Genomic DNA, 25,342 nt, shown 5'->3' with positions numbered 1-25,342 from the left:
AGCTTCAAAAGACACTGATTTAAGAAAGGAGGTTGTTACCAACCAAATTTGTCCTAAGTTAGTATAATTAAATGTGAACATTTCCTTCTGTCTCTTTAAAGAGTCTTAAGACTCAACCACATTGACTCTATGTTATTTTAAAAGATATATCAATATATGGACTGAAATGTTGAGAGGGTTTTGTTTTATTGGATTAATATTTCTACTAGGGGTGGAAATAGTTAAGTTGAGAATCAAAGTGCTGAATCAAAGTCACTGAAGCTTACGGTGTTTCAATGCTCTAAATAGGAAATGTACTTACTTTGTATATTTTGGCTGTTCGGTGAAAAGTTATATAAATCTAACTACAAGTTTAATTTAAAGATATATTAGGGAAATACATTTTTAAACTATATATACTGCTTTTTCTAGAGAAAAGGAGAAAATGGTTGGTTGGTACAGGGTAAAGTTTATCTTCCTTTAACCGCAGGACCCCATGAAAAGCTAAAAGCTTCTCCAAGAGAAGAGACAGGAAGAGGATGCAGACTAGTTCCTTCTGATATGCTATGAAGTTGCAAAGTTTACCAAGTAGTGTGTACATAGTAGCAAAATCTCAGAAGGAACCACTTTGACCTGGGGAAATGTTCCTGAAATATTCTGCCATCAGCGCATTTGTTTATTCCCTGGAGTTTCCTTTCCAAAAATATAAATAAAAACTATTGCTGACAGGTTCCTTGTCTCTTTACTCATGCAGTTTATCAGTGTATCTTAACCTTCTTTTTTTTCATTACTGTCCCCCTAAGGAGCCTTTTGTAGACTATTGTTTTCCCAGTCACCTCCCATGAATTTTTTATATTACAGATGTATATCTGTTTATGTACAGTGACCTTTTGGAGGGCCACTTTATAGTTAGTATCTAAAATTTTTTTTACCCTCCCCCCAAGAAGTAATTTTGCCCCCTTGGGAGTGATATTGCTCCATTAAGAAGCACAGAGTACACTAAGAAAATCAGGTGAGTTCCAATTTTAACTTCAAGGGTCAAATGGAGGCAGTTCACAAAAGGGGAATGTAAAATTCATTATCTCTGAAAGATGAACCAGAATATTATAAACCTCTTATGGTGATTTCCAGATAGAAAAAGTTTCTTGTTGGGGGTAGTATTAAGAGAGGAAAAACAATTTATATGCTTGGCTTAAATTAACACTTAAAAATAACTGACTAAATGAAATTAATTGTAGGAGGTCAGATAATTCAAACTTTAAAAGGGAAACTTTCAGTAAAATCCTTATCATAGTAACAAACCAGATTTTTATCTCCATTGAAGCCAGTTCTCATTCTTTTTTAATTCTACATCTCTGGAGAAGACTAGGTTTTTAAAAGAAATGTAAACACAAAGTATAAAAGTATGAAAGGAATACAAAGTCCTGATTATTGAATTCATTTCCTGGTATTGATATTTACCCTTTTAAAAAATGTATGTTTCTCGACAGCCATTATACAAAGGTAGCTTAAAGGAGGCAAAAACTTGTTGAATATTGACCTTAGAAAATGAAAAATTTTAAACTATGGTCTAAAACACAAAACAGAAGTTTCTTAGATGAAATAATTAAACATAAAATTCTTCAGCTTATAGAAAAAAGAAAATAAAGATGTAAAAACACTCATAGTTGTATACATCCAAAATAATTGAAAATGGGATCTTGAAGAGATATTTGCACACTTATGTTCACTGCAGCAGGATTTCACAATAGCCTAGAGGTGGAAATAACCTAAATGTCCACCAACAAATGAACGAATAATGAAAATGTGGTGTGTACATACTACAGAATATTATTCAGCCTTAAAAATAAATCCTGTCATGTGTCACAACACAGATGAACCTTGAGGACATTATGATATGAACTAAACTGGTCACAAAAAGGCAAATATTGCCTGATCCCACTTATATGAGGTATCTAAAATAGTCAAACTTTTAGAAATATAAAGTAGAGTGTGGTTAGCAGGAGCTCAAGAGGAGGAAATGGGGAGCTGCTGGTTCAATGGTATAAGTTTCAATTTTGCAAGATGAATATGTTCTAGAGATCTGTTGCATTAACAATGTGTAGATAGTTAACACTACTATACTGTACACTTACAGATAGTTAGGATGGTAAATTTCGTGTGTTTTTTATCGTAATTAAAAAAATACTCATAGTTAAACCAACAGTAGGTATAAATCAAATTTAGAATGCTCCACTTACGTGGAATATAATTCAGATATACAAATAAAACTATGGCAAACAAACTTTAAGCAAATCTGGGCAGATAAAATAAATGTACAGAATGACAATTTTCCACCTATATCATCAATTTAAATTCAACTGCATATTAATAGCGTTCAATATGCATTTATGGATTCACAATCCTTTATATAAAACTCCTAGGCAGTTGTGTTTTAGAATGTAGAATTCTTTGAATTTTAGAAAAGTAATATAGTGTATATACTGATTATTATACAACTCCCATGACAGGGTCTGAGGCAGCACCCGACATCAAGTAGATCAATATACTCCTGCAGCAAAAAGTATGAACAGTCACACTAGGTAGGATAATTAAAAAGCCTCATGTCAGTTCAGGTCAGGTTAGGTTTGCTGTAAAGAGCTTTTTTAGATTTGGGGATTCCAGATAAAGGGATATTACAGAAACTATTCCATTTTGGGAATCTTTGAACATTTTTAAGTTAGCAAATAGCGTCTTCCTTCTCCATGATCTCACAAACTGCCAGAGTAATTTCCAGTAGATAAATAAACATAGCTAATTCAAAGTCACCATACACCATCATAGTTAGAATCCACCACTTCAAAAAACCAAAGACACTATACAAATTTTGACTTGACTTTATCCTAGGCTCTTTAAGCTCAATTATATTTGTTTCTAATCCCTACCTGCACTATCCAAATGGCAGCCACTAGCCACATATGACTTTTGAGCACTGGAATGTGTCCAGTCCAAATTGAGATGGGCTGTAACTGTAAAATCTCATTGATCATTTTATATTGACTACATGTTGAAATGATAATATTTTGAATACACTGGGTTAAATATAATATATTATTAAAATTCACCTGTCTCTTTTTATTTTTTTAATGTGGCTACTAGGCAATTCAAAATATATATGTGGCTGGCATTACATTTCTTTTGGACAATGCTACTCTAGTCTCATGTTAGTCATAATGGCTGAAACTATAATTAAAACATTACCACCTCTAGGATACCTCTCTCCTAACTACCCAAGACCACAGTGGATATGAGCCCTGTGCACGTCCATTGCTCCTTATCCTTCTATCTTAACACTGTTTCATTACACTTCAATTGTTTGTCATTCCACCAGATTGCAAGTTTCTTGAGGAAACAGACTGGATTTTTTTTTTTTAATCCCTGTATACTCAAGTTACAGCAAAGGCATAAAGCAAATAATAAATGTTAAATGAGTGAGAATATCCCAATGAATTATTATTAAGTTGATATGAAAAGTCACAAAAAATTCTGAGCCTATGAATGACTGCAGCAATAGGCAGTCATAAATTATATCCTCAGTCTTTCAAAAAAAATCAAAGAGAATAACATTAGATTTTAAAAGTTCCAGTTTGTTACAGAAAAAAAGGATATTAAAATCTAGGTTGTTTCCTCACCTGAAGTCAGATTCCTAGCCGTACTTTGTGATTTCTGCATTTCAGTAGATTTAAAATTGAGATCATCCTGCATCATCTTCAGCTCTTGATTGGTGATAGAGGATATCTGTTTCATACGATTTATATTCTGTATTTGCAGAGACATAAAAGTGGAAAAAATTCCACTGATTTAACTTTCCAATAAAACTCTTGAAAATGCTGCTAAAGGACTGGATGTTTTGAAGGGGTATTCTTTTTTGAAATACATCATTCATTATATATATATTTTATAAAAGAATACAGTGAGATTCAAAGTGGTTTTCTCAATAAGGAGAGGTTAAATTAAAATTCAGAATTGTTTCTTTTACATTTGCTTTATTTTACTGTAGCAAAAATTCAACTATTCTATTTTAGGAACTGACTGGATTTTTAAAACACTTAGAATATTGAAAAGAGACCATGCATTTTTCCTCCTATGGTACCACACAATAGTAGCTGCTCAATAAATGTTTTTTGAGGAATCAAGATACTAATTAGGTATCCTGTACTCTTACATAATAGTGAACCACTGCAGTTTTTGAGTTGTATTTAGAAAGGTAATCACAGTAAAAATAATGAAGACACTAAGACAGGTACATGGTACTTACTCGACTACAGTGCTCTAAGAGTGCAACAATGTTGGCTTCTATCTGTGCCTTCCTTTCCAGTTCCTGGTTCTTAGTTTCCTCAAAAGTCTCAATAAAGGCTGCCAATTGAAAAATATGATGAGATGCTACTGTTGATATAGCTAAACACTACATAAGCTCTGACTTGTAGGTGTGAAAAGTACTTTTTAGAAATTCAAGGCAAATTTTAAACTATCACTGTTTAATTTTTTATTAACCCAAGGGTAATTAAACTACTCAATAAGAACATTTCTACATACTTTCAGGCTTTTAAAGTTTGCTACGACCTTAATATAAATAAACTAAAAATTTATAAATTCAGGCTCAGAAGTAACAGTTGATAAAATGGAGATGAGAATAAATCCTATGTTTTTACACTAGGATCTCACTGATACACCTACAATTAACATCTATAATTAGCCACTAACTTTACTTTGGAAAATATTACTAACTACCTTTTTTACCTGCAAACTGAGTATTTTATAATGCCAAATTAGTCTCAACTAAGTAAGTTTAGTAATTTATTGTTACAAATAAATATTCTAAGAAATCCTCCCTTTTCTTCTCTAACATAGAACTAGTACATAATTTGCTCTTACTTACATTCTTAAAATATTTCTATGGATCTTCCAAAAATTAACTTAAAATAATTTTACTATTAGCATGAAACAACAAATTAATTCTGAGATAATTTTTGGTACTTGCTGAGATTTAAAAGAAATCTTGGGATATCGTTAAGTCAGAGTTGGTAATTACTGCTTTATAACATGTTTCTATGAAGGTAACAATTGGCCTCAGACCTATAAAAATGTCAGATTTTTAAAAAATAATAATTTAAAAAGGAAACCAGTAATCGTTAATATAGTCAATTTTGATAAACTTATGAATGTACAACATAAGTTTAAGTGAAGATCTATTTACAAAGTCAAATTCAGATTTTTAAAAAAAGTGAATAAGAAGGTACAATAGAAGGCTACTAAAGCTTCAGTTAGTAATAGAACCAAGAAACAAAATCAGAGGTGAGGGCTAATAAATAATGAGATAAGTACTATGAAAAGCTTAAAAAAAGGTGAAAGATATTAAAGGTGAAGCATGTGAAAGAGAACATTCAACAATCAATGAGTGGTCTATAGACTATACAGACTATAAATGTACATATTAGCTTTAGAATCTATCCCTAACATACAGTCATACACATACATACACATGTACAAAATCTTTCTAGAATTCTCTACCCATCTAAACTATGCTAGATATTTAGTAATACTTCAAGGCAAATGCTTTGAATGTCCACACTTCTGCACTATTATTAGTCATTATATCTTCTCAAAATGAGATCTCTGATTCAGTATAAATGAACAACTGAGAATATATTTTCACATCTATAAGATTATCACTTACTGTCCATATTTTCCTCCCTTTTTTTTAGCTCCTTGTACTTCTGATTCATTTCACCTATAAGAGATAAAAAATTTAACATTAGTTTCAAGAACTTAAGATATAGTACTCTAAATCAGAAATATCTCTTAGGTCCTCTATATGCCATTAGTCATTAAATATTCAGTATTTTCAATTAGGTGAAATTCATTTACATTGACTTACACGGTCTTTCAAAACAGCTATATATATATGTATGTTTGACTATTTGGAAAGAACAATCCCCTGACTGGAAAGGACTGAAAGACTCTCCAATGGTTCTCTATTTCACTTCCAACTTGGAGCTATTCAACCTACACATGCACACACTGGTGACGGGAAACATAAGCTCCCATGAAATTTCATTTCATCTCTGAATAGCTCATAACAGCAAACAAGATGGCAGGGTTACTTCCCTCAGAGAGCTTAAAGTCTAGAGATTTAACAATTAAAATGTACTAAGTGCTATCATATGAAAGTAAAGGGTGCTACAGCAGCACACAGTAAGGACAATTAATCTAGTTCAGGAATCCAGGAAATTTTCCTCTAAAGAATAATATTTAAGCTGCATTATAAAGAATGGATGAATAGGAGTTACTTGGTCAAAATATAGAAGGAGTTGAAAGTCAAAGCATTATAAGTACAGAAATATGAAAGTGAGGATGAATATGGTAGCACAGAAAACCGAAAGAGTTCTGAGGCAGAGAATGTGAAGTGAAAAAGTGGCACAAAGATGAGGCAGGTTATGAGAGACCTTATAAGACACATGTTATAAAAGTCTGGATTCTCTCCTAAGGGCAAAGATTACTGAAAAATTTTAAGCAGAGGAATAAAATTATCAACTTGCATTTCTGATCTGGAAAATAAAAGAGAAGTAAGAGTGGAGGCAATAAGACCAGTCAGGAGGTTGTCAAAGTAATCCAAATGAAAGAGGAAGACTGCCTGGTGGCAATTAGGATGTAAGGTAGAGGATTTTCATTTGAGACATTTAAGAGCCAGAGTGAGGTGAGGATTTTGGTGAGGGTCAGAGAGGGAGAAGTCAAGTATGACTCCCAGGTTTCTGGCTTGGGTAATCGAGGACATTGTGGTACTGAAAAATAAATTTAAAAAAAGAAAATTGAGGAAGAAACTGCCATGTTGCACTTAATATATGTAAAAGACATGATTAAAAGGGCAAAAATCCATGGCCCGTACAGATGGATGAAATTGGACACTTTAGCTGCATAAAGGGACCATTAGTAGAGGTGGATCATGATTATTTTAGAAAAACAGGATTTTCAGTGTAACAGAAATTGAGATTTGGAGGCCCAGGGCTATTTTCCTGAACTAGTGAGATGGCTGCAGTCCTGTGCTCCCAGGGCCCCAGGTAGAGAAAGCAGAATAAATTTGTGCTTGATCCAATCTGTACAGTTTCTTCATTAAAGTCAGTTAGATCTTAGCATTCTAGAGAAACAAAGGAAGCTTACTAAGACAATGCCCAGCAAAGATGGAGAGAATAAGAGATTCCTAAGGGTGTTCCTGGTAAGAAGCTGGCATTTAGAAGGACTTTAGGAAGAAGAGTTCTAAGAAAATGGGGGAGCCAATAGTTAGAGTCCAGAGGCTAAAACCCATTGGTCAGCCTGTGTTCTATATATCCTCCTATAAGCTCTACGGTTTTGCCAAGTACCGGCTAGAGCAGCAATAACATTAGGGAGTGGAGGTAGATAGTCAGAATACAGCCCCTAATTACATGGAGGCTATGGACTTCCACTTGTATACTTGCTTGGGTGGGAAGTGAGTTACGAGTACACAAAGGTGATGGCAAAGTCAGAGAACCAGGTCAGCAGACAGCTTTTCTGCTTTCTGGTCTGAAAACATTTTTCCCAAATTCACTGAGGACAATCCCTATACAGAGAAAACCTTGTCAAGGTCCCCACCACCAGTACTCATAGTAAAAAGCTGAAAGCTACTGTACAAGGATAGTAAATACCCAGAGGTCATGAATTCCCAGCCAGTGAACACTCAGAACAAATGGGAAACATTTGGTTCACTCTAAGACTTTGGATGCATTAACAACCTTACTGATCAGTTCAGATGATCAACAATGGTCTCAGAGCATACTGATGCAGCATGATTAGTTGTAAGGGGAAGGGGAGAGATCTTTTTGTTTCACTAATAACAAAGTTTGTATATGATTAAGTTTTTTTGAAAAATACATTATAGACAGATTAAGATTAGCCCTATAATGATGTTACCATTCAGTAATTTATGGCAATAGTTTTTTGGATGGGAAGCAAAGGGAAAGAATATGAGCTTGCAGCATACATGATCTGGAATATCCTCACAGGAGGCTTACATGCTCGTAAATATTATATAACATATGTGAAGTATCAGAAAAGCTAGTATCTGCTGAATCTGCCATGGCCTAGGTTTCTAAAAAAGTCCTAGTTCCTTGTGTGGCTGTCTGAGAAGTTGTCCTCTTGGGAGATTGACCAGGCATTAAGGGATTAAGAAGAAGGCCTGCATCCTAGGCTTTACAGGCATTTAACTACCATCTTATCTTTCCTCTTCTAAACTTAAGAGAATTTCCTACACATGCTGTTTCCAGCTCCTCATCTTGCTATTAGACCATACGACACTGCAATGAGGCTTCTCCTCCTGACATTCCAATGAAATTGTTCACAGTAAGATTATATGACTCCTTAATTATCAAATCCAAGGGGCAGTTTCAAGTTATCTTACTCTGTAATATTTGACACTATTGATACAACCCCTCTTCTTCCAATTTTTTTTCCGCTTATGTTTTTTGTTGCCTGGGGGTTGGGTTTTTCTGGTTTTTCTTACTCTCAGATCATTCCTTCTTTGTCTTCTCTTCGTAACTTTCCCTTTCTTCATTTAAATTCTGGATTCTGCTCTTCATTGACTTCTAATGCTACATTATATCCAAGGAAATCCCACTCATTCTTGTGGTTTAAAAACTCTTAAATTTGACCTTTTTCCTAATTTTCAGATTGTTTTATCCAATTGTTTACTACATATATTCATGTGGGCACGTTTCATGACATCCTAATACACAGCCTATCCATAATTAAATGCATCAGTCTTCCCCCTCAAAGTCTGTACCTCTCTGTATTGCCTATTATGTTTGAAAGCCCTTCACCATACACTTACCATCCAAGTCAGAAACCTGGGAGATTCCTCCCTCCTTCTCCCCTCAAATCCATGCTCCAAGTTGCCATTAGATTGAGCTGGAAGACATATCTGGTCAATGTCTCCCAGCTATACAGCTGGCCAGCTGGATTAGTTAGGACAGAGCTCCCATATATCTTAGCAAATTCCCAAGCTTCATAAAACCTCCTCCCATATCACTGTTGCTAAAAAGAGAAGAGATCAGGGCCCTAGTGAACTCCTCTATTTTGTGATTTCTCAGTTGGTGGATTAATATGAGCTTCTCATGAGAGGCAATGTACAGATGTGGGCAGTCCTAAAGTAGGGTAAAATATAGGGCTTGTTACCAAATCTATCCTTAGATTTAATATTATAGGAGAGGACAAGATCATAGACAGGGGAAGCTGATCAGTTATCACACTGGAGGTGCAAAGCAGGCCATAAAAAGGGTCTAATCATTTTAGAAAGATCAACAATGAAGAGACCAAAGGAAAGGGAAAAGGACACGTTCATAAAATGAGGGTTATTTTAGAGCTATCCTCCAACTCTGAGTATTTGATGTGATCATAGTTCTACATAATTTATTTCTTCCAAGTTTAGTGAGTACCTATTATGTGCCAGATACTATAATAGGTGCTGGGGATATCAAAATGAACAAGACAGTTGCCACTCTATCCTAGAAGGGTGTACAATCTGTTAGGTGAACAAAAGCAAAAAGTTACAATGCAACATAAGTACTGCAACTAAGCTATATATGAAGTACTATGATAACCAGATGGGTGAAAAGAGTTCAGGAGGCTTTTACATAGAAAGTATCACATCAGCAAGGCACTTTAACAGGTAACGGAGGAATTATAGAGATGAATAAGATATTTTCCTTCAAGAAATTTATGCTCTAGTAAGACAAGTACCCAAAAATTTCCACTATAAATTCAGGCCTCTTTCCCCTTACAAGAGGGAAAGAAGAAATGAGTACGGACTGTTACAAAAGACTTGGGATATTGTAGAAAGGACACTATTGCTTTTTGATACTCTCAGCTATAGCCAGCCAGTGGAGTAAGGGAACTAGGCTCTTCTTCCAGCACTAAAGGGCTGAGTACCACCATAAGCACCTTTCTCCTCACTTGTCAGTAAGGTCATCTGACTCTTTTACCTCTCTATCATAAAATGTTCTCTTGAATCAAGGCTTAACAGAGCAATCTTGGCTTTTATACTCTAAGAAGCAGTTCTGACCCTGGAGAAGGGTCCAATCACCATTTTCCAGAACAGGTAGCTACCCTAATCTTCTCATGATCAGTGTACAACAAGGCACAAGCTAGTGACTCCTCTGGCTGCAAGGCTCCCAAGTCAGCAGACCTACTGATTTTAGAGGTGAAAAAGTAGCAGATAGCAAATAAAATTAGAGAGGAGGGGCAAAAATAAACACCAAGGTACTTTTGCTGGAAGGTAGGATTCTTTCCTTTCTAGCACTTGGGGTCCTTCTGAGGCAAGCTAAATATCCCGGTACCTTCGAGCGTTCAGTACCTTCAAGTGTTCCTTATGTGGCATAGTTTCAGTCTTGTTATCATTCTGTTCATTCTACTCTTACTCCAGTTCTTCTTCATTCCTTTTAAAGTATGATGCCAAGAAACAGGATTCCAAGCAGACTATCACTTCTCATAGTCCATATATTCATCTTTTGTTAATGCAATCTAGGATTCCAGCTGTTCTGGAGGCTGTATCACATGAATTCACATTGAGCAGCTATCTAAACCCCCTCTAACATTTTCACATATTTTAGTAAGATACAGCACTTTCTCCTCCCCCATTCCTGCTTCAATTTTAATTAGTTTTGGAGTCCTATTAAACTTCATCTTTTTACATTCAGTCTCTCTCTCACCTACTTTTTGCACATCACTATAGCAGTAAGTGATAAACTAATATATCAAATATTGCTAAACTGGTATGCTAAAATGAGTACATATAAGTTTAATGTTTTAAACTAACTTTTAGCTTCAAGCTTCACCCAATTTATCAATTTTCATTCAACAAAATGTTTTAAATTTTGGCAGGAAAGTTTCTTTACAGCTATGCAGACAAGGTCTGATTATTCTATCTACGAGAGGCATTTAAAATATATACAATAAAAATTCTCTAAATATGTAAAAGTTAAATTATTGCCTAAAGCCTCACCATTTCTAAAGAAAATAAAAAGGACTATGAAGAAGTTTGTTTCAACAGAGTAATGTCCATAAAATCAGATGGTATAATGAGTAATCCTTGGCCTGTACACTAAACACAATGTAAGTTCTTAATTATTTCCTAAAGCAGTGGTTATCAAACTTTAGCATGCATCGGAATCATCAGGAGGGTTTGTTGAAACACAATTTGCTAAGCCCTATTCCCAAGGTTTCATGTTTAGTAGGTCTGGGGTAGAGTCCAAGAAGTTTTATTTCTAACAAGTTTCAGATGGTGCTGAAGTGCCTGGTCTGAAGATAATACCACCATACAAATAAATAGTTTAACCAATCCCCAAATTGAACAATAAACAATGATTCATTCTTCTTCATTGTATGTATATTGAGAAGCTACAAAACAGCAATGTAAAGATGCCATTTGAAACTCAGATACCAGCTGATAAACTAAATATATTATCTTGTACATCCTGGGGAAAATACTTTCCAAATATGTTTTGGGAAAATCTCCAGGAAAGTTATTAAAGTTTCAGTTTATAAATTAATAGCATTACATATGGTCACCTTATCTTTGATAAAGGAGGCAAGAATATACAATGGAGAAAAGAAAGCCTCTTCAATAAGTGGTACTGGGCAAACTGGACAGTTATATGTAAAAGAATGAAATTAAAAACACTCCTTAACACCATACACAAAAATAAACTCAAAATGGATTAAAGACCTAAATATAAGGCCAGACACTATAAAACTCTTAGAGGAAAACATAGGCAGAACACTCTATGATATAGATCACAGCAAGATCCTTTCTGACTCACCTCCTAGAGAAATGGAAATAAAAACAAAAATATTTGCAAATGAAGCAACCGACAAAGGATTAAGCTCCAAAATTTAAGCAGCTTATGCAGCTCAATATCAAAAAAACAAACAACCCAATCCAAAAATGGGCAGAAGACCTAAATAGACATTTCTCCAAAGAAGATATACAGATTGCCAACAAACACATGAAAGAATGCTCAACATCATTAATCATTAGAGAAATGCAAATCAAAACTACAATGAGATATCATCTCACACCTGTCAGAATGGCCATCATCAAAAAATCTACAAACAATAAATGCTGGAGAGGGTGTGGAGAAAAGGGAACCCTCATACACTATTGGTGGGAATGTAAATTGATACAGCCACTATGGAGAACAGTATGGAGGTTCCTTAAAAAACTAAAAATAGAACTACCATATGACCCAGCAATCCCACTACTGGGCACATATACCCTGAGAAAACCATAATTCAAAAAGAGTCATGTACCAAAATGTTCATTGCAGCTCTATTTACAATAGCCAGGACATGGAAGCAACCTAAGTGTCCATCGACAGATGAATGGATGAAGAAGATGTGGCACATATATACAATGGAATATTACTCAGCCATAAAAAGAAACAAAATTGAGTTATTTGTAGTGAGGTGGATGGACCTAGAGTCTGTCATACAGAGTGAAGTAAGTCAGAAAGAGAAAAACAAATACCGTATGCTAATACATATATGGAATCTAAAAAATAAATAAATAAATCGTCACAAAGAACCTAGGGGCAAGATGGGAATAAAGATGCAGACCTACTAGAGAATGGACTTGAGGACACGGGGAGGGGGAAGGGTAAGCTGGGACAAAGTGAGAGAGTGGTAGTGTATGTATGGACATATATACACTACCAAATGTAAAATAGATAGCTAGTGGGAAGCAGTTGCATAACACAGGGAGATCAGCTCGATGCTTTGCGACCAGCTAGAAGGGTGAGATAGGGAGGGTGGAAGGGAGGGAGACGCAAGAGGGAAGAGATATGGGGATAAATGTATATGTATGAGTGATTCACTTTGTTATAAAGCAGAAACTAACACACCATTGTAAAGCAATTATACTCCAATAAAAATGTTAAAAAAAAGATTTCTAATCAGAAACAATATAAGTGAGAAGACAGTGGATCAACATCTCTAAAGTACTGAAAGATAAAATCTGTCAACCTTGACTATACCCAGCAAAAATATCCTTTGAAAATGAAGGCAAATAGGCATTCTCAGACATACAAAAGCTGAAAGCATTCATCACCAGCAGACCATAACTACAAGAAATGTTTAAAGTCCTTCAAGCAGAAAGAGAAAGATCTCAGATGGAAATCTGGAATCTACATTAAGGACTGAAGAACAGCAGAAATGGTAACTACATGGGTAAATAGTAAGATTTTGCTCCTTATTAGTAATCTTTTAAAAATATAATTGACTGTCAAAAATAATAGCTATGCAAAATGGATATCTCAGAAATAACTAAATTTCCTTGTCAATTGCATTATTATGAACTTTCATCAAATCTTTAACCGTGGTCATTTTTAAGTCTTTTGTCATTTACAGACAGTTCTGGGTGTACTCTGATGCTTTTGCAAAAATGTTCCTATAAAAGGGTTTCATCTTCAAGGAATTCATGGAAAAGACTCTGAGAAGTGCAGGTTTCTGGTAACTGACTGTACTGCTGAACTGAATGAATAAGCATTTTCAGAACCCTAATGGAAAACTGATGAATTCATAAAAGTGCTAACAAAAGATCAAGATGAAAAAAAAATTAATTACATGGGACTGATTGAACTGATGAGAATGATTATAATTTTCTGACTTTCTGTTTGAATTAAAAAAAAAATCCCACAAGGACTCAGAGGCAAAAAATATACAAACCAATTTTCACTGCAAAGTAAAGGAGCTGTTACAGTGGAGGATTACTGGACTGAATGTCAATATTATGACATAGTATGAGTGTGTTTTGTGTTCGGTAATTGCAATCATTGTTGCTTTTGTTGTGGTCATCCATATACAATGCTTGCTGTCAGTTTACTTATCTCTTGTAAAAATAAAATACAGTGTATGTGTGTGAAAAAAATAGCTATGTAGTTATTACCTTATAAAATATGTAAAAGGAAAATGTGTGATGACAATACCACAAAGACCAGGAAGGGAGAAGTAGAAGCATGTCATTGCTAAGGTTCTTATACTATACATAATGAGGTATAATATAACATGAAGGTAGACTGTGGTAAGTTAAAGATATACACAATATCCTAAAGCAACCACTAAAATAACAAAACAAAGAATTATAACTGAAAGACCAATAAAGAAGATAAAATGGAATCATTAAAAATAATTAATCCAAGTCAGACAAAGAAGAATGAATAAATAAACTGTAGTTTATCTTCACAGTGGAATACTACTCAGCAATGAACAGGAGCTAACTGGTGACATGTGAAAATATATGGATAAATCTTAAAATAATTATGCTGAGTGAAGGACCAGAGAAAAATGTGTACATAGTTATGATTCTGTTTATATAAAATTCTAGAAAATGTAAATTAATCAACAGTGACAGAAACAAGATCATTGGTTACTTGAGGATGGGAGAGTGAAGCAGGTAGGAGTGGGAGGGAGAGGCTGCAAAAGGGTATTAGGAGATTTTGGGGATCGCTGGGTATGTTTACTCTCTTGATTGTGGTAATGGTTTCACAGGTGGATGCATATGTCAAAACTTATCAAATTATGTACTTTAAATATGTTTACTGTATTGTATGTCAATTAAACCTTTGTAAAGCTGTTCTAAAAAAACTAAAAAAAATTAATAGCATTGATAGTAACAGCTAATAACATTTATGTGCAATTTTTAAATTGCATGCTATTCTGAGTCATACACACACACACACATACACACACGCTCCATTCATCTAACCTTCACAGTAACCCTAAAAGGAAGGTAGGTACTGTTATTATCTCCACTTTAAAGATGAGGAAACTAAGGTACAGCAAGGTCAAGTAGCACGTCTGAGATCAGCCAGTAAAACAGCACAGCTCAGATTTGAATCCTGGCATTCGGGTTGCAGAACCCGTGCCCTAAAACAAAACTATTCTGTCTTTATAAATTCTATTTTACCTGACATAATCAGAGAATAAAAACTTCTAACCTGGGCCTTGGAACTATGAGTAGGAAGAAGTATCCTACAGACAAACCAAAGAAAAGGGTTGTATTTTATGTTTTTACTACTCTTGAAAGCAGCATATAAATTATAGAGTAAATTGCAATGAATTCATTTGAAGTTTAGGACAGTAATCCAATGATCCTGTAGCATTTTATGCATACTTCTACTATGATACATATTTATCACATTGTAGCTGTTAGATATTTAGATGTCTGTGATATGCTGTATTGATAAGCACATGATATTCCGTTTTACCAATCTTTGGGAAGATACTGTACTGTAAAATTGAAGGAATAATTTGTAGTGAGCAATAATGCCCAAAAATCCTTCCTGGGGAGAAATGTGACTGTACTTTGTAAACTGTGTTCCTTAAGCCTTGTCTGAGCATGCAGATGTCCAGAAAATTAGCTCCACCTCGTGGATCATGGTAGTACTACAAATTCAGGCCTTTGAGAACAGTGAAGTGTCAGAGAAGTAATTAGCACTTGTGAGGAAGCACTTTCACATACTGCTGCTGGATGTATAAACTGGTACAACCATTTCTGGAAAGAAATTTTCAAAAATAATCAAAATTGTATACATAAGTAACTTTCTATTCAAAATTTCACTTCTAGAAATTTAGCCTATAGAAATATACAAATTAACAAACATATACTTATCAAGGTTATTTACTGCAGCATTGTTCTTGGTAGTGAAAAATTAGAAACAACCTAATGTCAATGTGGATACAGCTAATACTATTTAACAAGAATATCAACATGACTACAGCTAATAGTTTTTGTAAGTACTTAAATATGTGCCAGGGACCATTCTTAGTCTGACATTGGCTACTATGCTATACTTCTTAGAATGAAGTATATACATCCTCATATGGAAGAATGTTCATTATATACAGTTAAATGAAAAGACTCAAGCTCAGAAGAACTGTATCACTCAATTAAATGCATATACATTAAATATATATATATATATGCCGTGTATAGAAAAAAGTCTAAAAGGCTACACATATCAAACTGTAAATAATGATTACCTCTGCAGAATGGGATGCGTATGAGGAGAAAGGAGATGATTTTTACTTTATACACTTTTGTATTGCTTGAATTTACCACATTAAGTACACACCAGGTTGTACATAAAAAGTACACAATTAAAATAAGTTAATTGGAGTCTTTAAAATAACTTTAACTACGTTAAGGAAAATTTTTAAAAAGTAGGAAGGGGTAACCTCCTAGATGCTGACTGATAATTTGCACAGTTAATGACAATACATGAGAATGGTCATTTGAGGCAACACACACATACACATACACACACACACACACACACACCCATAAAATGAAGTACATTCAAGGTGATTAAAACGCTTCAGAAATTCTGGGTAAGTTTATAACTGGTAATTTTTTGACAAAGATGGTAGGTTGAACATGCACATCTAACCCTAACCTGCCCCACCCCCCAAACTCCACTAAAATTATAGTAAAAAGAATTTTTAAAGGTCAAACTCCCAGCAATGAGGAAAATAGGAGATGAAACAATAGTAATAAAATTTTGGAAGCTGGAAGTAGATGGACAAATGGTAACTAATTTAGCAGACCTGAGAAAGTCTAAACCTAAGCTGCACTGGGTAAAGCTGAGAATTAACCAGATTTCAAAACGCTCAGGAGTTCTGCATAGACAATCACTTATTTTGTATTCCTACACCATGAAAGGTTTTGTCGTGTCTTAAAATAGTAACACTGCTCTTTTTAGAATTTAACAGAATATAGTGAAGAGTACAGTAGAGGCCTGAGTTAAGTGGACCAATAAACACCATTTACTTTGAGGGACCTTCAATATGAAATATACAAAAATTAATTTGTGGTGAGAATAAATTTTCTTAGTCAACAATTACCTTATCAAAAACTAATTACTCAACTATATGTTAGAAGTAAATCTTTAGGTAAAACAATAATAAAAATAATATAGGCTACTATTATCTTGTTGCCTTCACCTAGAGCTACAACGCCTTTTCCATTACTTTCCCTTTCTCATACAGAAGGAGCATTTTAAAAAGCAACAATTAAGTAAATATTTAATGGTTGGCACTTCAGCTTGAGAAAGGAGAAATCAGGATGGATTCCAGGAGAAATCAAGCTTTTCTGAAAAGTAGCATGGCATCTGCCAATAGTGCTCTGCTTTAATAATGATGCAGATTGTAGCCGAGTTCTGACCATATAACAACTTTCAATAGAGCTATTTCTCACTGCTTCTAGTTAGCAAAAATAGTAACAATTCCTTTCCTGCTAAAATATAGGATAGCACACATATTTAAACCTAAGTATTTTTAGAACCCATATAACAAAGTTACCTGATCCAGCAATAAAGTAAAACGACTGTAGGGGTGAAGTCTAACAAATACTTAACATAATAGGATTAAATCCTCTAGCAGTTTAAAAAAGTGATGACATCTTATTATAACGAAAATTCTCTGTTACGAGATTATTTCACCATTAAAAATTACTTACAAAGACTAAATAAAGATTTGAGAGCAAAGAAGCCCGTCTAGAATTGGTCAAAAGTGTAAGCGTATTATGAGGATTTTTTCTGCATTATCCAGATTGTCACAGAAACTGATAACTCAGCATCTAGGAATAATGAAGATTTTTGTAGAATAGCCAAAAAACTGTTAATTGATTTTATTTAGTTAACTTTGAGACAATGTAACTTTTAGCAAATTATAACTTTAAGGACTTAAAAAGTGCAAAAATATGATGAACTTGAAGAAGCTGTTGGATTACAGGACCACCATTAATATCTAGCAGAGAACATAACTGTACCTAAACCAGTATCAAAGGATGCCTTTAAATTTAGAATGAATTATGCAAACCTTTTAAAAGTTTATTTGAAAACTGAAGGGTTGGAGCAAGTACTAACAAAGTCAGACATGTACAAACACATTTACAGTTTAAGTGTTATGTTAACCAGAACCCCTACAAGGCAAAAGGTGGCCTAGCTGGATTACACACAGGTGCCATAAATGGAAGAAACCAGGTAACATCTAAGAAATTAATAAAATGGGCCAGAAGGAATAAAGCTGGGGGTAGAGATAAGTATGGACCAGAAAGTCAAAATGACTTGATAATCCTCCACATCTTAAGGAGCAGATTATCCACAATCTTGAGTCAAGGGACTGCTGAGAATGCAGATGTAGATAAGAATCCACCTCTTTACTGGAAATCATAAATCGAAGGTAGGGATCCTCTAAAAAGTAATAAAACTGTTGCTAACTAATCCAGCTCTCTCTGTAGATAAGAGTGCATTTGTATATCTTAAGAACTAGAGGGCCCAAAGAAGTGACTAGAGGCCAACTCTCACCTTTAATTCATTCTACAAATCTTTCCCTTCTAAAATACAGGACTGGGAATTCCCTGGCTGTCCAGCTGTTAGGACTCCATGCTCTCACTGCTGAGGGCCTGGGTTCAGTCCCTGGATGGGGAACTAAAAATCCCACAAGCTGCATGGTGCAGCCAAAAAAAAAAAATTATTTAAAAATATATAAATAAAATACAGGACTGTTTAATTCATTCCACAAAGACTTATTGAATGTTTATTTTTCCAGGCATTGTGTTGATGAAAGAGGTTACCAAAGTGAACAAGACACAGTCCCTATCCCGGAGGATGTATAGCTTAAGGGAAAAGACAAACACCTAAGTAGAAAGTGGTAAAGTAATGTGGTCAATACATTTATGCCGTGTGTTCTGATAACGGAGGGGATCACTCACTTAGCCCAGCCCAGAAATAGGTCAGGGAGAGAAATTACGGTTACTATGTTGGATATGAAAGGATACCTGAGCTAGATCTTAAAAAATGAGAAGTTAGTAAAGTAAGTAACAGAGAAAAGAACATTCAAGAAAAGGGAACAAATAATAGGAGCAAAGGATTGAGCATGAAACAATCCTTTGATGTATGATAAGAGGGTGAGGTATGAGGTACCACTGGTAGATTATTATTATTATTCTTAGAATGTAAGGATAGAGATGCTGAGGGGTAGGAGAGGAGACTGACAATGTACAGGTCAGATTATGGAGGGACTAGAATGCCACACAAAGATTCTTAAACTTTATCTTGTAGGTCATGGGGAACCTATGAAATTAGAACACTCCCTAACACCATACACAAAAATAAACTCAAAATGGATTAAAGACCTAAATATAAGGCCAGACACTATAAAACTCTTAGAGGAAAACATAGGCAGAACACTCTATGATATAGATCACAGCAAGATCCTTTCTGACTCACCTCCTAGAGAAATGGAAATAAAAACAAAAATATTTGCAAATGAAGCAACCGACAAAGGATTAAGCTCCAAAATTTAAGCAGCTTATGCAGCTCAATATCAAAAAAACAAACAACCCAATCCAAAAATGGGCAGAAGACCTAAATAGACATTTCTCCAAAGAAGATATACAGATTGCCAACAAACACATGAAAGAATGCTCAACATCATTAATCATTAGAGAAATGCAAATCAAAACTACAATGAGATATCATCTCACACCTGTCAGAATGGCCATCATCAAAAAATCTACAAACAATAAATGCTGGAGAGGGTGTGGAGAAAAGGGAACCCTCATACACTATTGGTGGGAATGTAAATTGATACAGCCACTATGGAGAACAGTATGGAGGTTCCTTAAAAAACTAAAAATAGAACTACCATATGACCCAGCAATCCCACTACTGGGCACATATACCCTGAGAAAACCATAATTCAAAAAGAGTCATGTACCAAAATGTTCATTGCAGCTCTATTTACAATAGCCAGGACATGGAAGCAACCTAAGTGTCCATCGACAGATGAATGGATGAAGAAGATGTGGCACATATATACAATGGAATATTACTCAGCCATAAAAAGAAACAAAATTGAGTTATTTGTAGTGAGGTGGATGGACCTAGAGTCTGTCATACAGAGTGAAGTAAGTCAGAAAGAGAAAAACAAATACCGTATGCTAATACATATATGGAATCTAAAAAATAAATAAATAAATCGTCACAAAGAACCTAGGGGCAAGATGGGAATAAAGATGCAGACCTACTAGAGAATGGACTTGAGGACACGGGGAGGGGGAAGGGTAAGCTGGGACAAAGTGAGAGAGTGGTAGTGTATGTATGGACATATATACACTACCAAATGTAAAATAGATAGCTAGTGGGAAGCAGTTGCATAACACAGGGAGATCAGCTCGATGCTTTGCGACCAGCTAGAAGGGTGAGATAGGGAGGGTGGAAGGGAGGGAGACGCAAGAGGGAAGAGATATGGGGATAAATGTATATGTATGAGTGATTCACTTTGTTATAAAGCAGAAACTAACACACCATTGTAAAGCAATTATACTCCAATAAAAATGTTAAAAAAAAGATTTCTAATCAGAAACAATATAAGTGAGAAGACAGTGGATCAACATCTCTAAAGTACTGAAAGATAAAATCTGTCAACCTTGACTATACCCAGCAAAAATATCCTTTGAAAATGAAGGCAAATAGGCATTCTCAGACATACAAAAGCTGAAAGCATTCATCACCAGCAGACCATAACTACAAGAAATGTTTAAAGTCCTTCAAGCAGAAAGAGAAAGATCTCAGATGGAAATCTGGAATCTACATTAAGGACTGAAGAACAGCAGAAATGGTAACTACATGGGTAAATAGTAAGATTTTGCTCCTTATTAGTAATCTTTTAAAAATATAATTGACTGTCAAAAATAATAGCTATGCAAAATGGATATCTCAGAAATAACTAAATTTCCTTGTCAATTGCATTATTATGAACTTTCATCAAATCTTTAACCGTGGTCATTTTTAAGTCTTTTGTCATTTACAGACAGTTCTGGGTGTACTCTGATGCTTTTGCAAAAATGTTCCTATAAAAGGGTTTCATCTTCAAGGAATTCATGGAAAAGACTCTGAGAAGTGCAGGTTTCTGGTAACTGACTGTACTGCTGAACTGAATGAATAAGCATTTTCAGAACCCTAATGGAAAACTGATGAATTCATAAAAGTGCTAACAAAAGATCAAGATGAAAAAAAAATTAATTACATGGGACTGATTGAACTGATGAGAATGATTATAATTTTCTGACTTTCTGTTTGAATTAAAAAAAAAATCCCACAAGGACTCAGAGGCAAAAAATATACAAACCAATTTTCACTGCAAAGTAAAGGAGCTGTTACAGTGGAGGATTACTGGACTGAATGTCAATATTATGACATAGTATGAGTGTGTTTTGTGTTCGGTAATTGCAATCATTGTTGCTTTTGTTGTGGTCATCCATATACAATGCTTGCTGTCAGTTTACTTATCTCTTGTAAAAATAAAATACAGTGTATGTGTGTGAAAAAAATAGCTATGTAGTTATTACCTTATAAAATATGTAAAAGGAAAATGTGTGATGACAATACCACAAAGACCAGGAAGGGAGAAGTAGAAGCATGTCATTGCTAAGGTTCTTATACTATACATAATGAGGTATAATATAACATGAAGGTAGACTGTGGTAAGTTAAAGATATACACAATATCCTAAAGCAACCACTAAAATAACAAAACAAAGAATTATAGCTGAAAGACCAATAAAGAAGATAAAATGGAATCATTAAAAATAATTAATCCAAGTCAGACAAAGAAGAATGAATAAATAAACTGTAGTTTATCTTCACAGTGGAATACTACTCAGCAATGAACAGGAGCTAACTGGTGACATGTGAAAATATATGGATAAATCTTAAAATAATTATGCTGAGTGAAGGACCAGAGAAAAATGTGTACATAGTTATGATTCTGTTTATATAAAATTCTAGAAAATGTAAATTAATCAACAGTGACAGAAACAAGATCATTGGTTACTTGAGGATGGGAGAGTGAAGCAGGTAGGAGTGGGAGGGAGAGGCTGCAAAAGGGTATTAGGAGATTTTGGGGATCGCTGGGTATGTTTACTCTCTTGATTGTGGTAATGGTTTCACAGGTGGATGCATATGTCAAAACTTATCAAATTATGTACTTTAAATATGTTTACTGTATTGTATGTCAATTAAACCTTTGTAAAGCTGTTCTAAAAAAACTAAAAAAAATTAATAGCATTGATAGTAACAGCTAATAACATTTATGTGCAATTTTTAAATTGCATGCTATTCTGAGTCATACACACACACACACATACACACACGCTCCATTCATCTAACCTTCACAGTAACCCTAAAAGGAAGGTAGGTACTGTTATTATCTCCACTTTAAAGATGAGGAAACTAAGGTACAGCAAGGTCAAGTAGCACGTCTGAGATCAGCCAGTAAAACAGCACAGCTCAGATTTGAATCCTGGCATTCGGGTTGCAGAACCCGTGCCCTAAAACAAAACTATTCTGTCTTTATAAATTCTATTTTACCTGACATAATCAGAGAATAAAAACTTCTAACCTGGGCCTTGGAACTATGAGTAGGAAGAAGTATCCTACAGACAAACCAAAGAAAAGGGTTGTATTTTATGTTTTTACTACTCTTGAAAGCAGCATATAAATTATAGAGTAAATTGCAATGAATTCATTTGAAGTTTAGGACAGTAATCCAATGATCCTGTAGCATTTTATGCATACTTCTACTATGATACATATTTATCACATTGTAGCTGTTAGATATTTAGATGTCTGTGATATGCTGTATTGATAAGCACATGATATTCCGTTTTACCAATCTTTGGGAAGATACTGTACTGTAAAATTGAAGGAATAATTTGTAGTGAGCAATAATGCCCAAAAATCCTTCCTGGGGAGAAATGTGACTGTACTTTGTAAACTGTGTTCCTTAAGCCTTGTCTGAGCATGCAGATGTCCAGAAAATTAGCTCCACCTCGTGGATCATGGTAGTACTACAAATTCAGGCCTTTGAGAACAGTGAAGTGTCAGAGAAGTAATTAGCACTTGTGAGGAAGCACTTTCACATACTGCTGCTGGATGTATAAACTGGTACAACCATTTCTGGAAAGAAATTTTCAAAAATAATCAAAATTGTATACATAAGTAACTTTCTATTCAAAATTTCACTTCTAGAAATTTAGCCTATAGAAATATACAAATTAACAAACATATACTTATCAAGGTTATTTACTGCAGCATTGTTCTTGGTAGTGAAAAATTAGAAACAACCTAATGTCAATGTGGATACAGCTAATACTATTTAACAAGAATATCAACATGACTACAGCTAATAGTTTTTGTAAGTACTTAAATATGTGCCAGGGACCATTCTTAGTCTGACATTGGCTACTATGCTATACTTCTTAGAATGAAGTATATACATCCTCATATGGAAGAATGTTCATTATATACAGTTAAATGAAAAGACTCAAGCTCAGAAGAACTGTATCACTCAATTAAATGCATATACATTAAATATATATATATATATGCCGTGTATAGAAAAAAGTCTAAAAGGCTACACATATCAAACTGTAAATAATGATTACCTCTGCAGAATGGGATGCGTATGAGGAGAAAGGAGATGATTTTTACTTTATACACTTTTGTATTGCTTGAATTTACCACATTAAGTACACACCAGGTTGTACATAAAAAGTACACAATTAAAATAAGTTAATTGGAGTCTTTAAAATAACTTTAACTACGTTAAGGAAAATTTTTAAAAAGTAGGAAGGGGTAACCTCCTAGATGCTGACTGATAATTTGCACAGTTAATGACAATACATGAGAATGGTCATTTGAGGCAACACACACATACACATACACACACACACACACACACACCCATAAAATGAAGTACATTCAAGGTGATTAAAACGCTTCAGAAATTCTGGGTAAGTTTATAACTGGTAATTTTTTGACAAAGATGGTAGGTTGAACATGCACATCTAACCCTAACCTGCCCCACCCCCCAAACTCCACTAAAATTATAGTAAAAAGAATTTTTAAAGGTCAAACTCCCAGCAATGAGGAAAATAGGAGATGAAACAATAGTAATAAAATTTTGGAAGCTGGAAGTAGATGGACAAATGGTAACTAATTTAGCAGACCTGAGAAAGTCTAAACCTAAGCTGCACTGGGTAAAGCTGAGAATTAACCAGATTTCAAAACGCTCAGGAGTTCTGCATAGACAATCACTTATTTTGTATTCCTACACCATGAAAGGTTTTGTCGTGTCTTAAAATAGTAACACTGCTCTTTTTAGAATTTAACAGAATATAGTGAAGAGTACAGTAGAGGCCTGAGTTAAGTGGACCAATAAACACCATTTACTTTGAGGGACCTTCAATATGAAATATACAAAAATTAATTTGTGGTGAGAATAAATTTTCTTAGTCAACAATTACCTTATCAAAAACTAATTACTCAACTATATGTTAGAAGTAAATCTTTAGGTAAAACAATAATAAAAATAATATAGGCTACTATTATCTTGTTGCCTTCACCTAGAGCTACAACGCCTTTTCCATTACTTTCCCTTTCTCATACAGAAGGAGCATTTTAAAAAGCAACAATTAAGTAAATATTTAATGGTTGGCACTTCAGCTTGAGAAAGGAGAAATCAGGATGGATTCCAGGAGAAATCAAGCTTTTCTGAAAAGTAGCATGGCATCTGCCAATAGTGCTCTGCTTTAATAATGATGCAGATTGTAGCCGAGTTCTGACCATATAACAACTTTCAATAGAGCTATTTCTCACTGCTTCTAGTTAGCAAAAATAGTAACAATTCCTTTCCTGCTAAAATATAGGATAGCACACATATTTAAACCTAAGTATTTTTAGAACCCATATAACAAAGTTACCTGATCCAGCAATAAAGTAAAACGACTGTAGGGGTGAAGTCTAACAAATACTTAACATAATAGGATTAAATCCTCTAGCAGTTTAAAAAAGTGATGACATCTTATTATAACGAAAATTCTCTGTTACGAGATTATTTCACCATTAAAAATTACTTACAAAGACTAAATAAAGATTTGAGAGCAAAGAAGCCCGTCTAGAATTGGTCAAAAGTGTAAGCGTATTATGAGGATTTTTTCTGCATTATCCAGATTGTCACAGAAACTGATAACTCAGCATCTAGGAATAATGAAGATTTTTGTAGAATAGCCAAAAAACTGTTAATTGATTTTATTTAGTTAACTTTGAGACAATGTAACTTTTAGCAAATTATAACTTTAAGGACTTAAAAAGTGCAAAAATATGATGAACTTGAAGAAGCTGTTGGATTACAGGACCACCATTAATATCTAGCAGAGAACATAACTGTACCTAAACCAGTATCAAAGGATGCCT

General features: G+C 34.4%; 1 protein-coding gene across 3 annotated transcripts in view; it reads right to left on the bottom strand.

Annotated features, from left to right (window-relative positions):
• IFT74 (intraflagellar transport 74) overlaps positions 1–25,342 on the bottom strand; it is a 90,311-nt gene that overhangs the window by 11,680 nt on the left and 53,289 nt on the right. For all 3 annotated transcript variants that reach the window (XM_024754757.1, XM_024754740.1, XM_024754748.1), the window contains 3 exons: positions 5,696–5,749; positions 4,277–4,374; positions 3,651–3,777 (listed from right to left, as the gene is read on the bottom strand). In XM_024754757.1, the coding sequence (XP_024610525.1) occupies positions 3,651–3,777; positions 4,277–4,374; positions 5,696–5,749 (279 nt within the window). The remainder of the gene's footprint in view (positions 1–3,650; positions 3,778–4,276; positions 4,375–5,695; positions 5,750–25,342) is intronic.

Source organism: Neophocaena asiaeorientalis, unplaced genomic scaffold, assembly GCF_003031525.2.
Source record: "Neophocaena asiaeorientalis asiaeorientalis breed wild unplaced genomic scaffold, Neophocaena_asiaeorientalis_V1.1 scaffold379, whole genome shotgun sequence".
In the NCBI taxonomy this organism is placed as follows: Eukaryota; Metazoa; Chordata; class Mammalia; order Artiodactyla; family Phocoenidae; genus Neophocaena; species Neophocaena asiaeorientalis.
The sequence above is the reverse complement of the archived record's forward strand: the minus strand, read 5'-3'. Positions and strand labels throughout refer to the sequence as shown.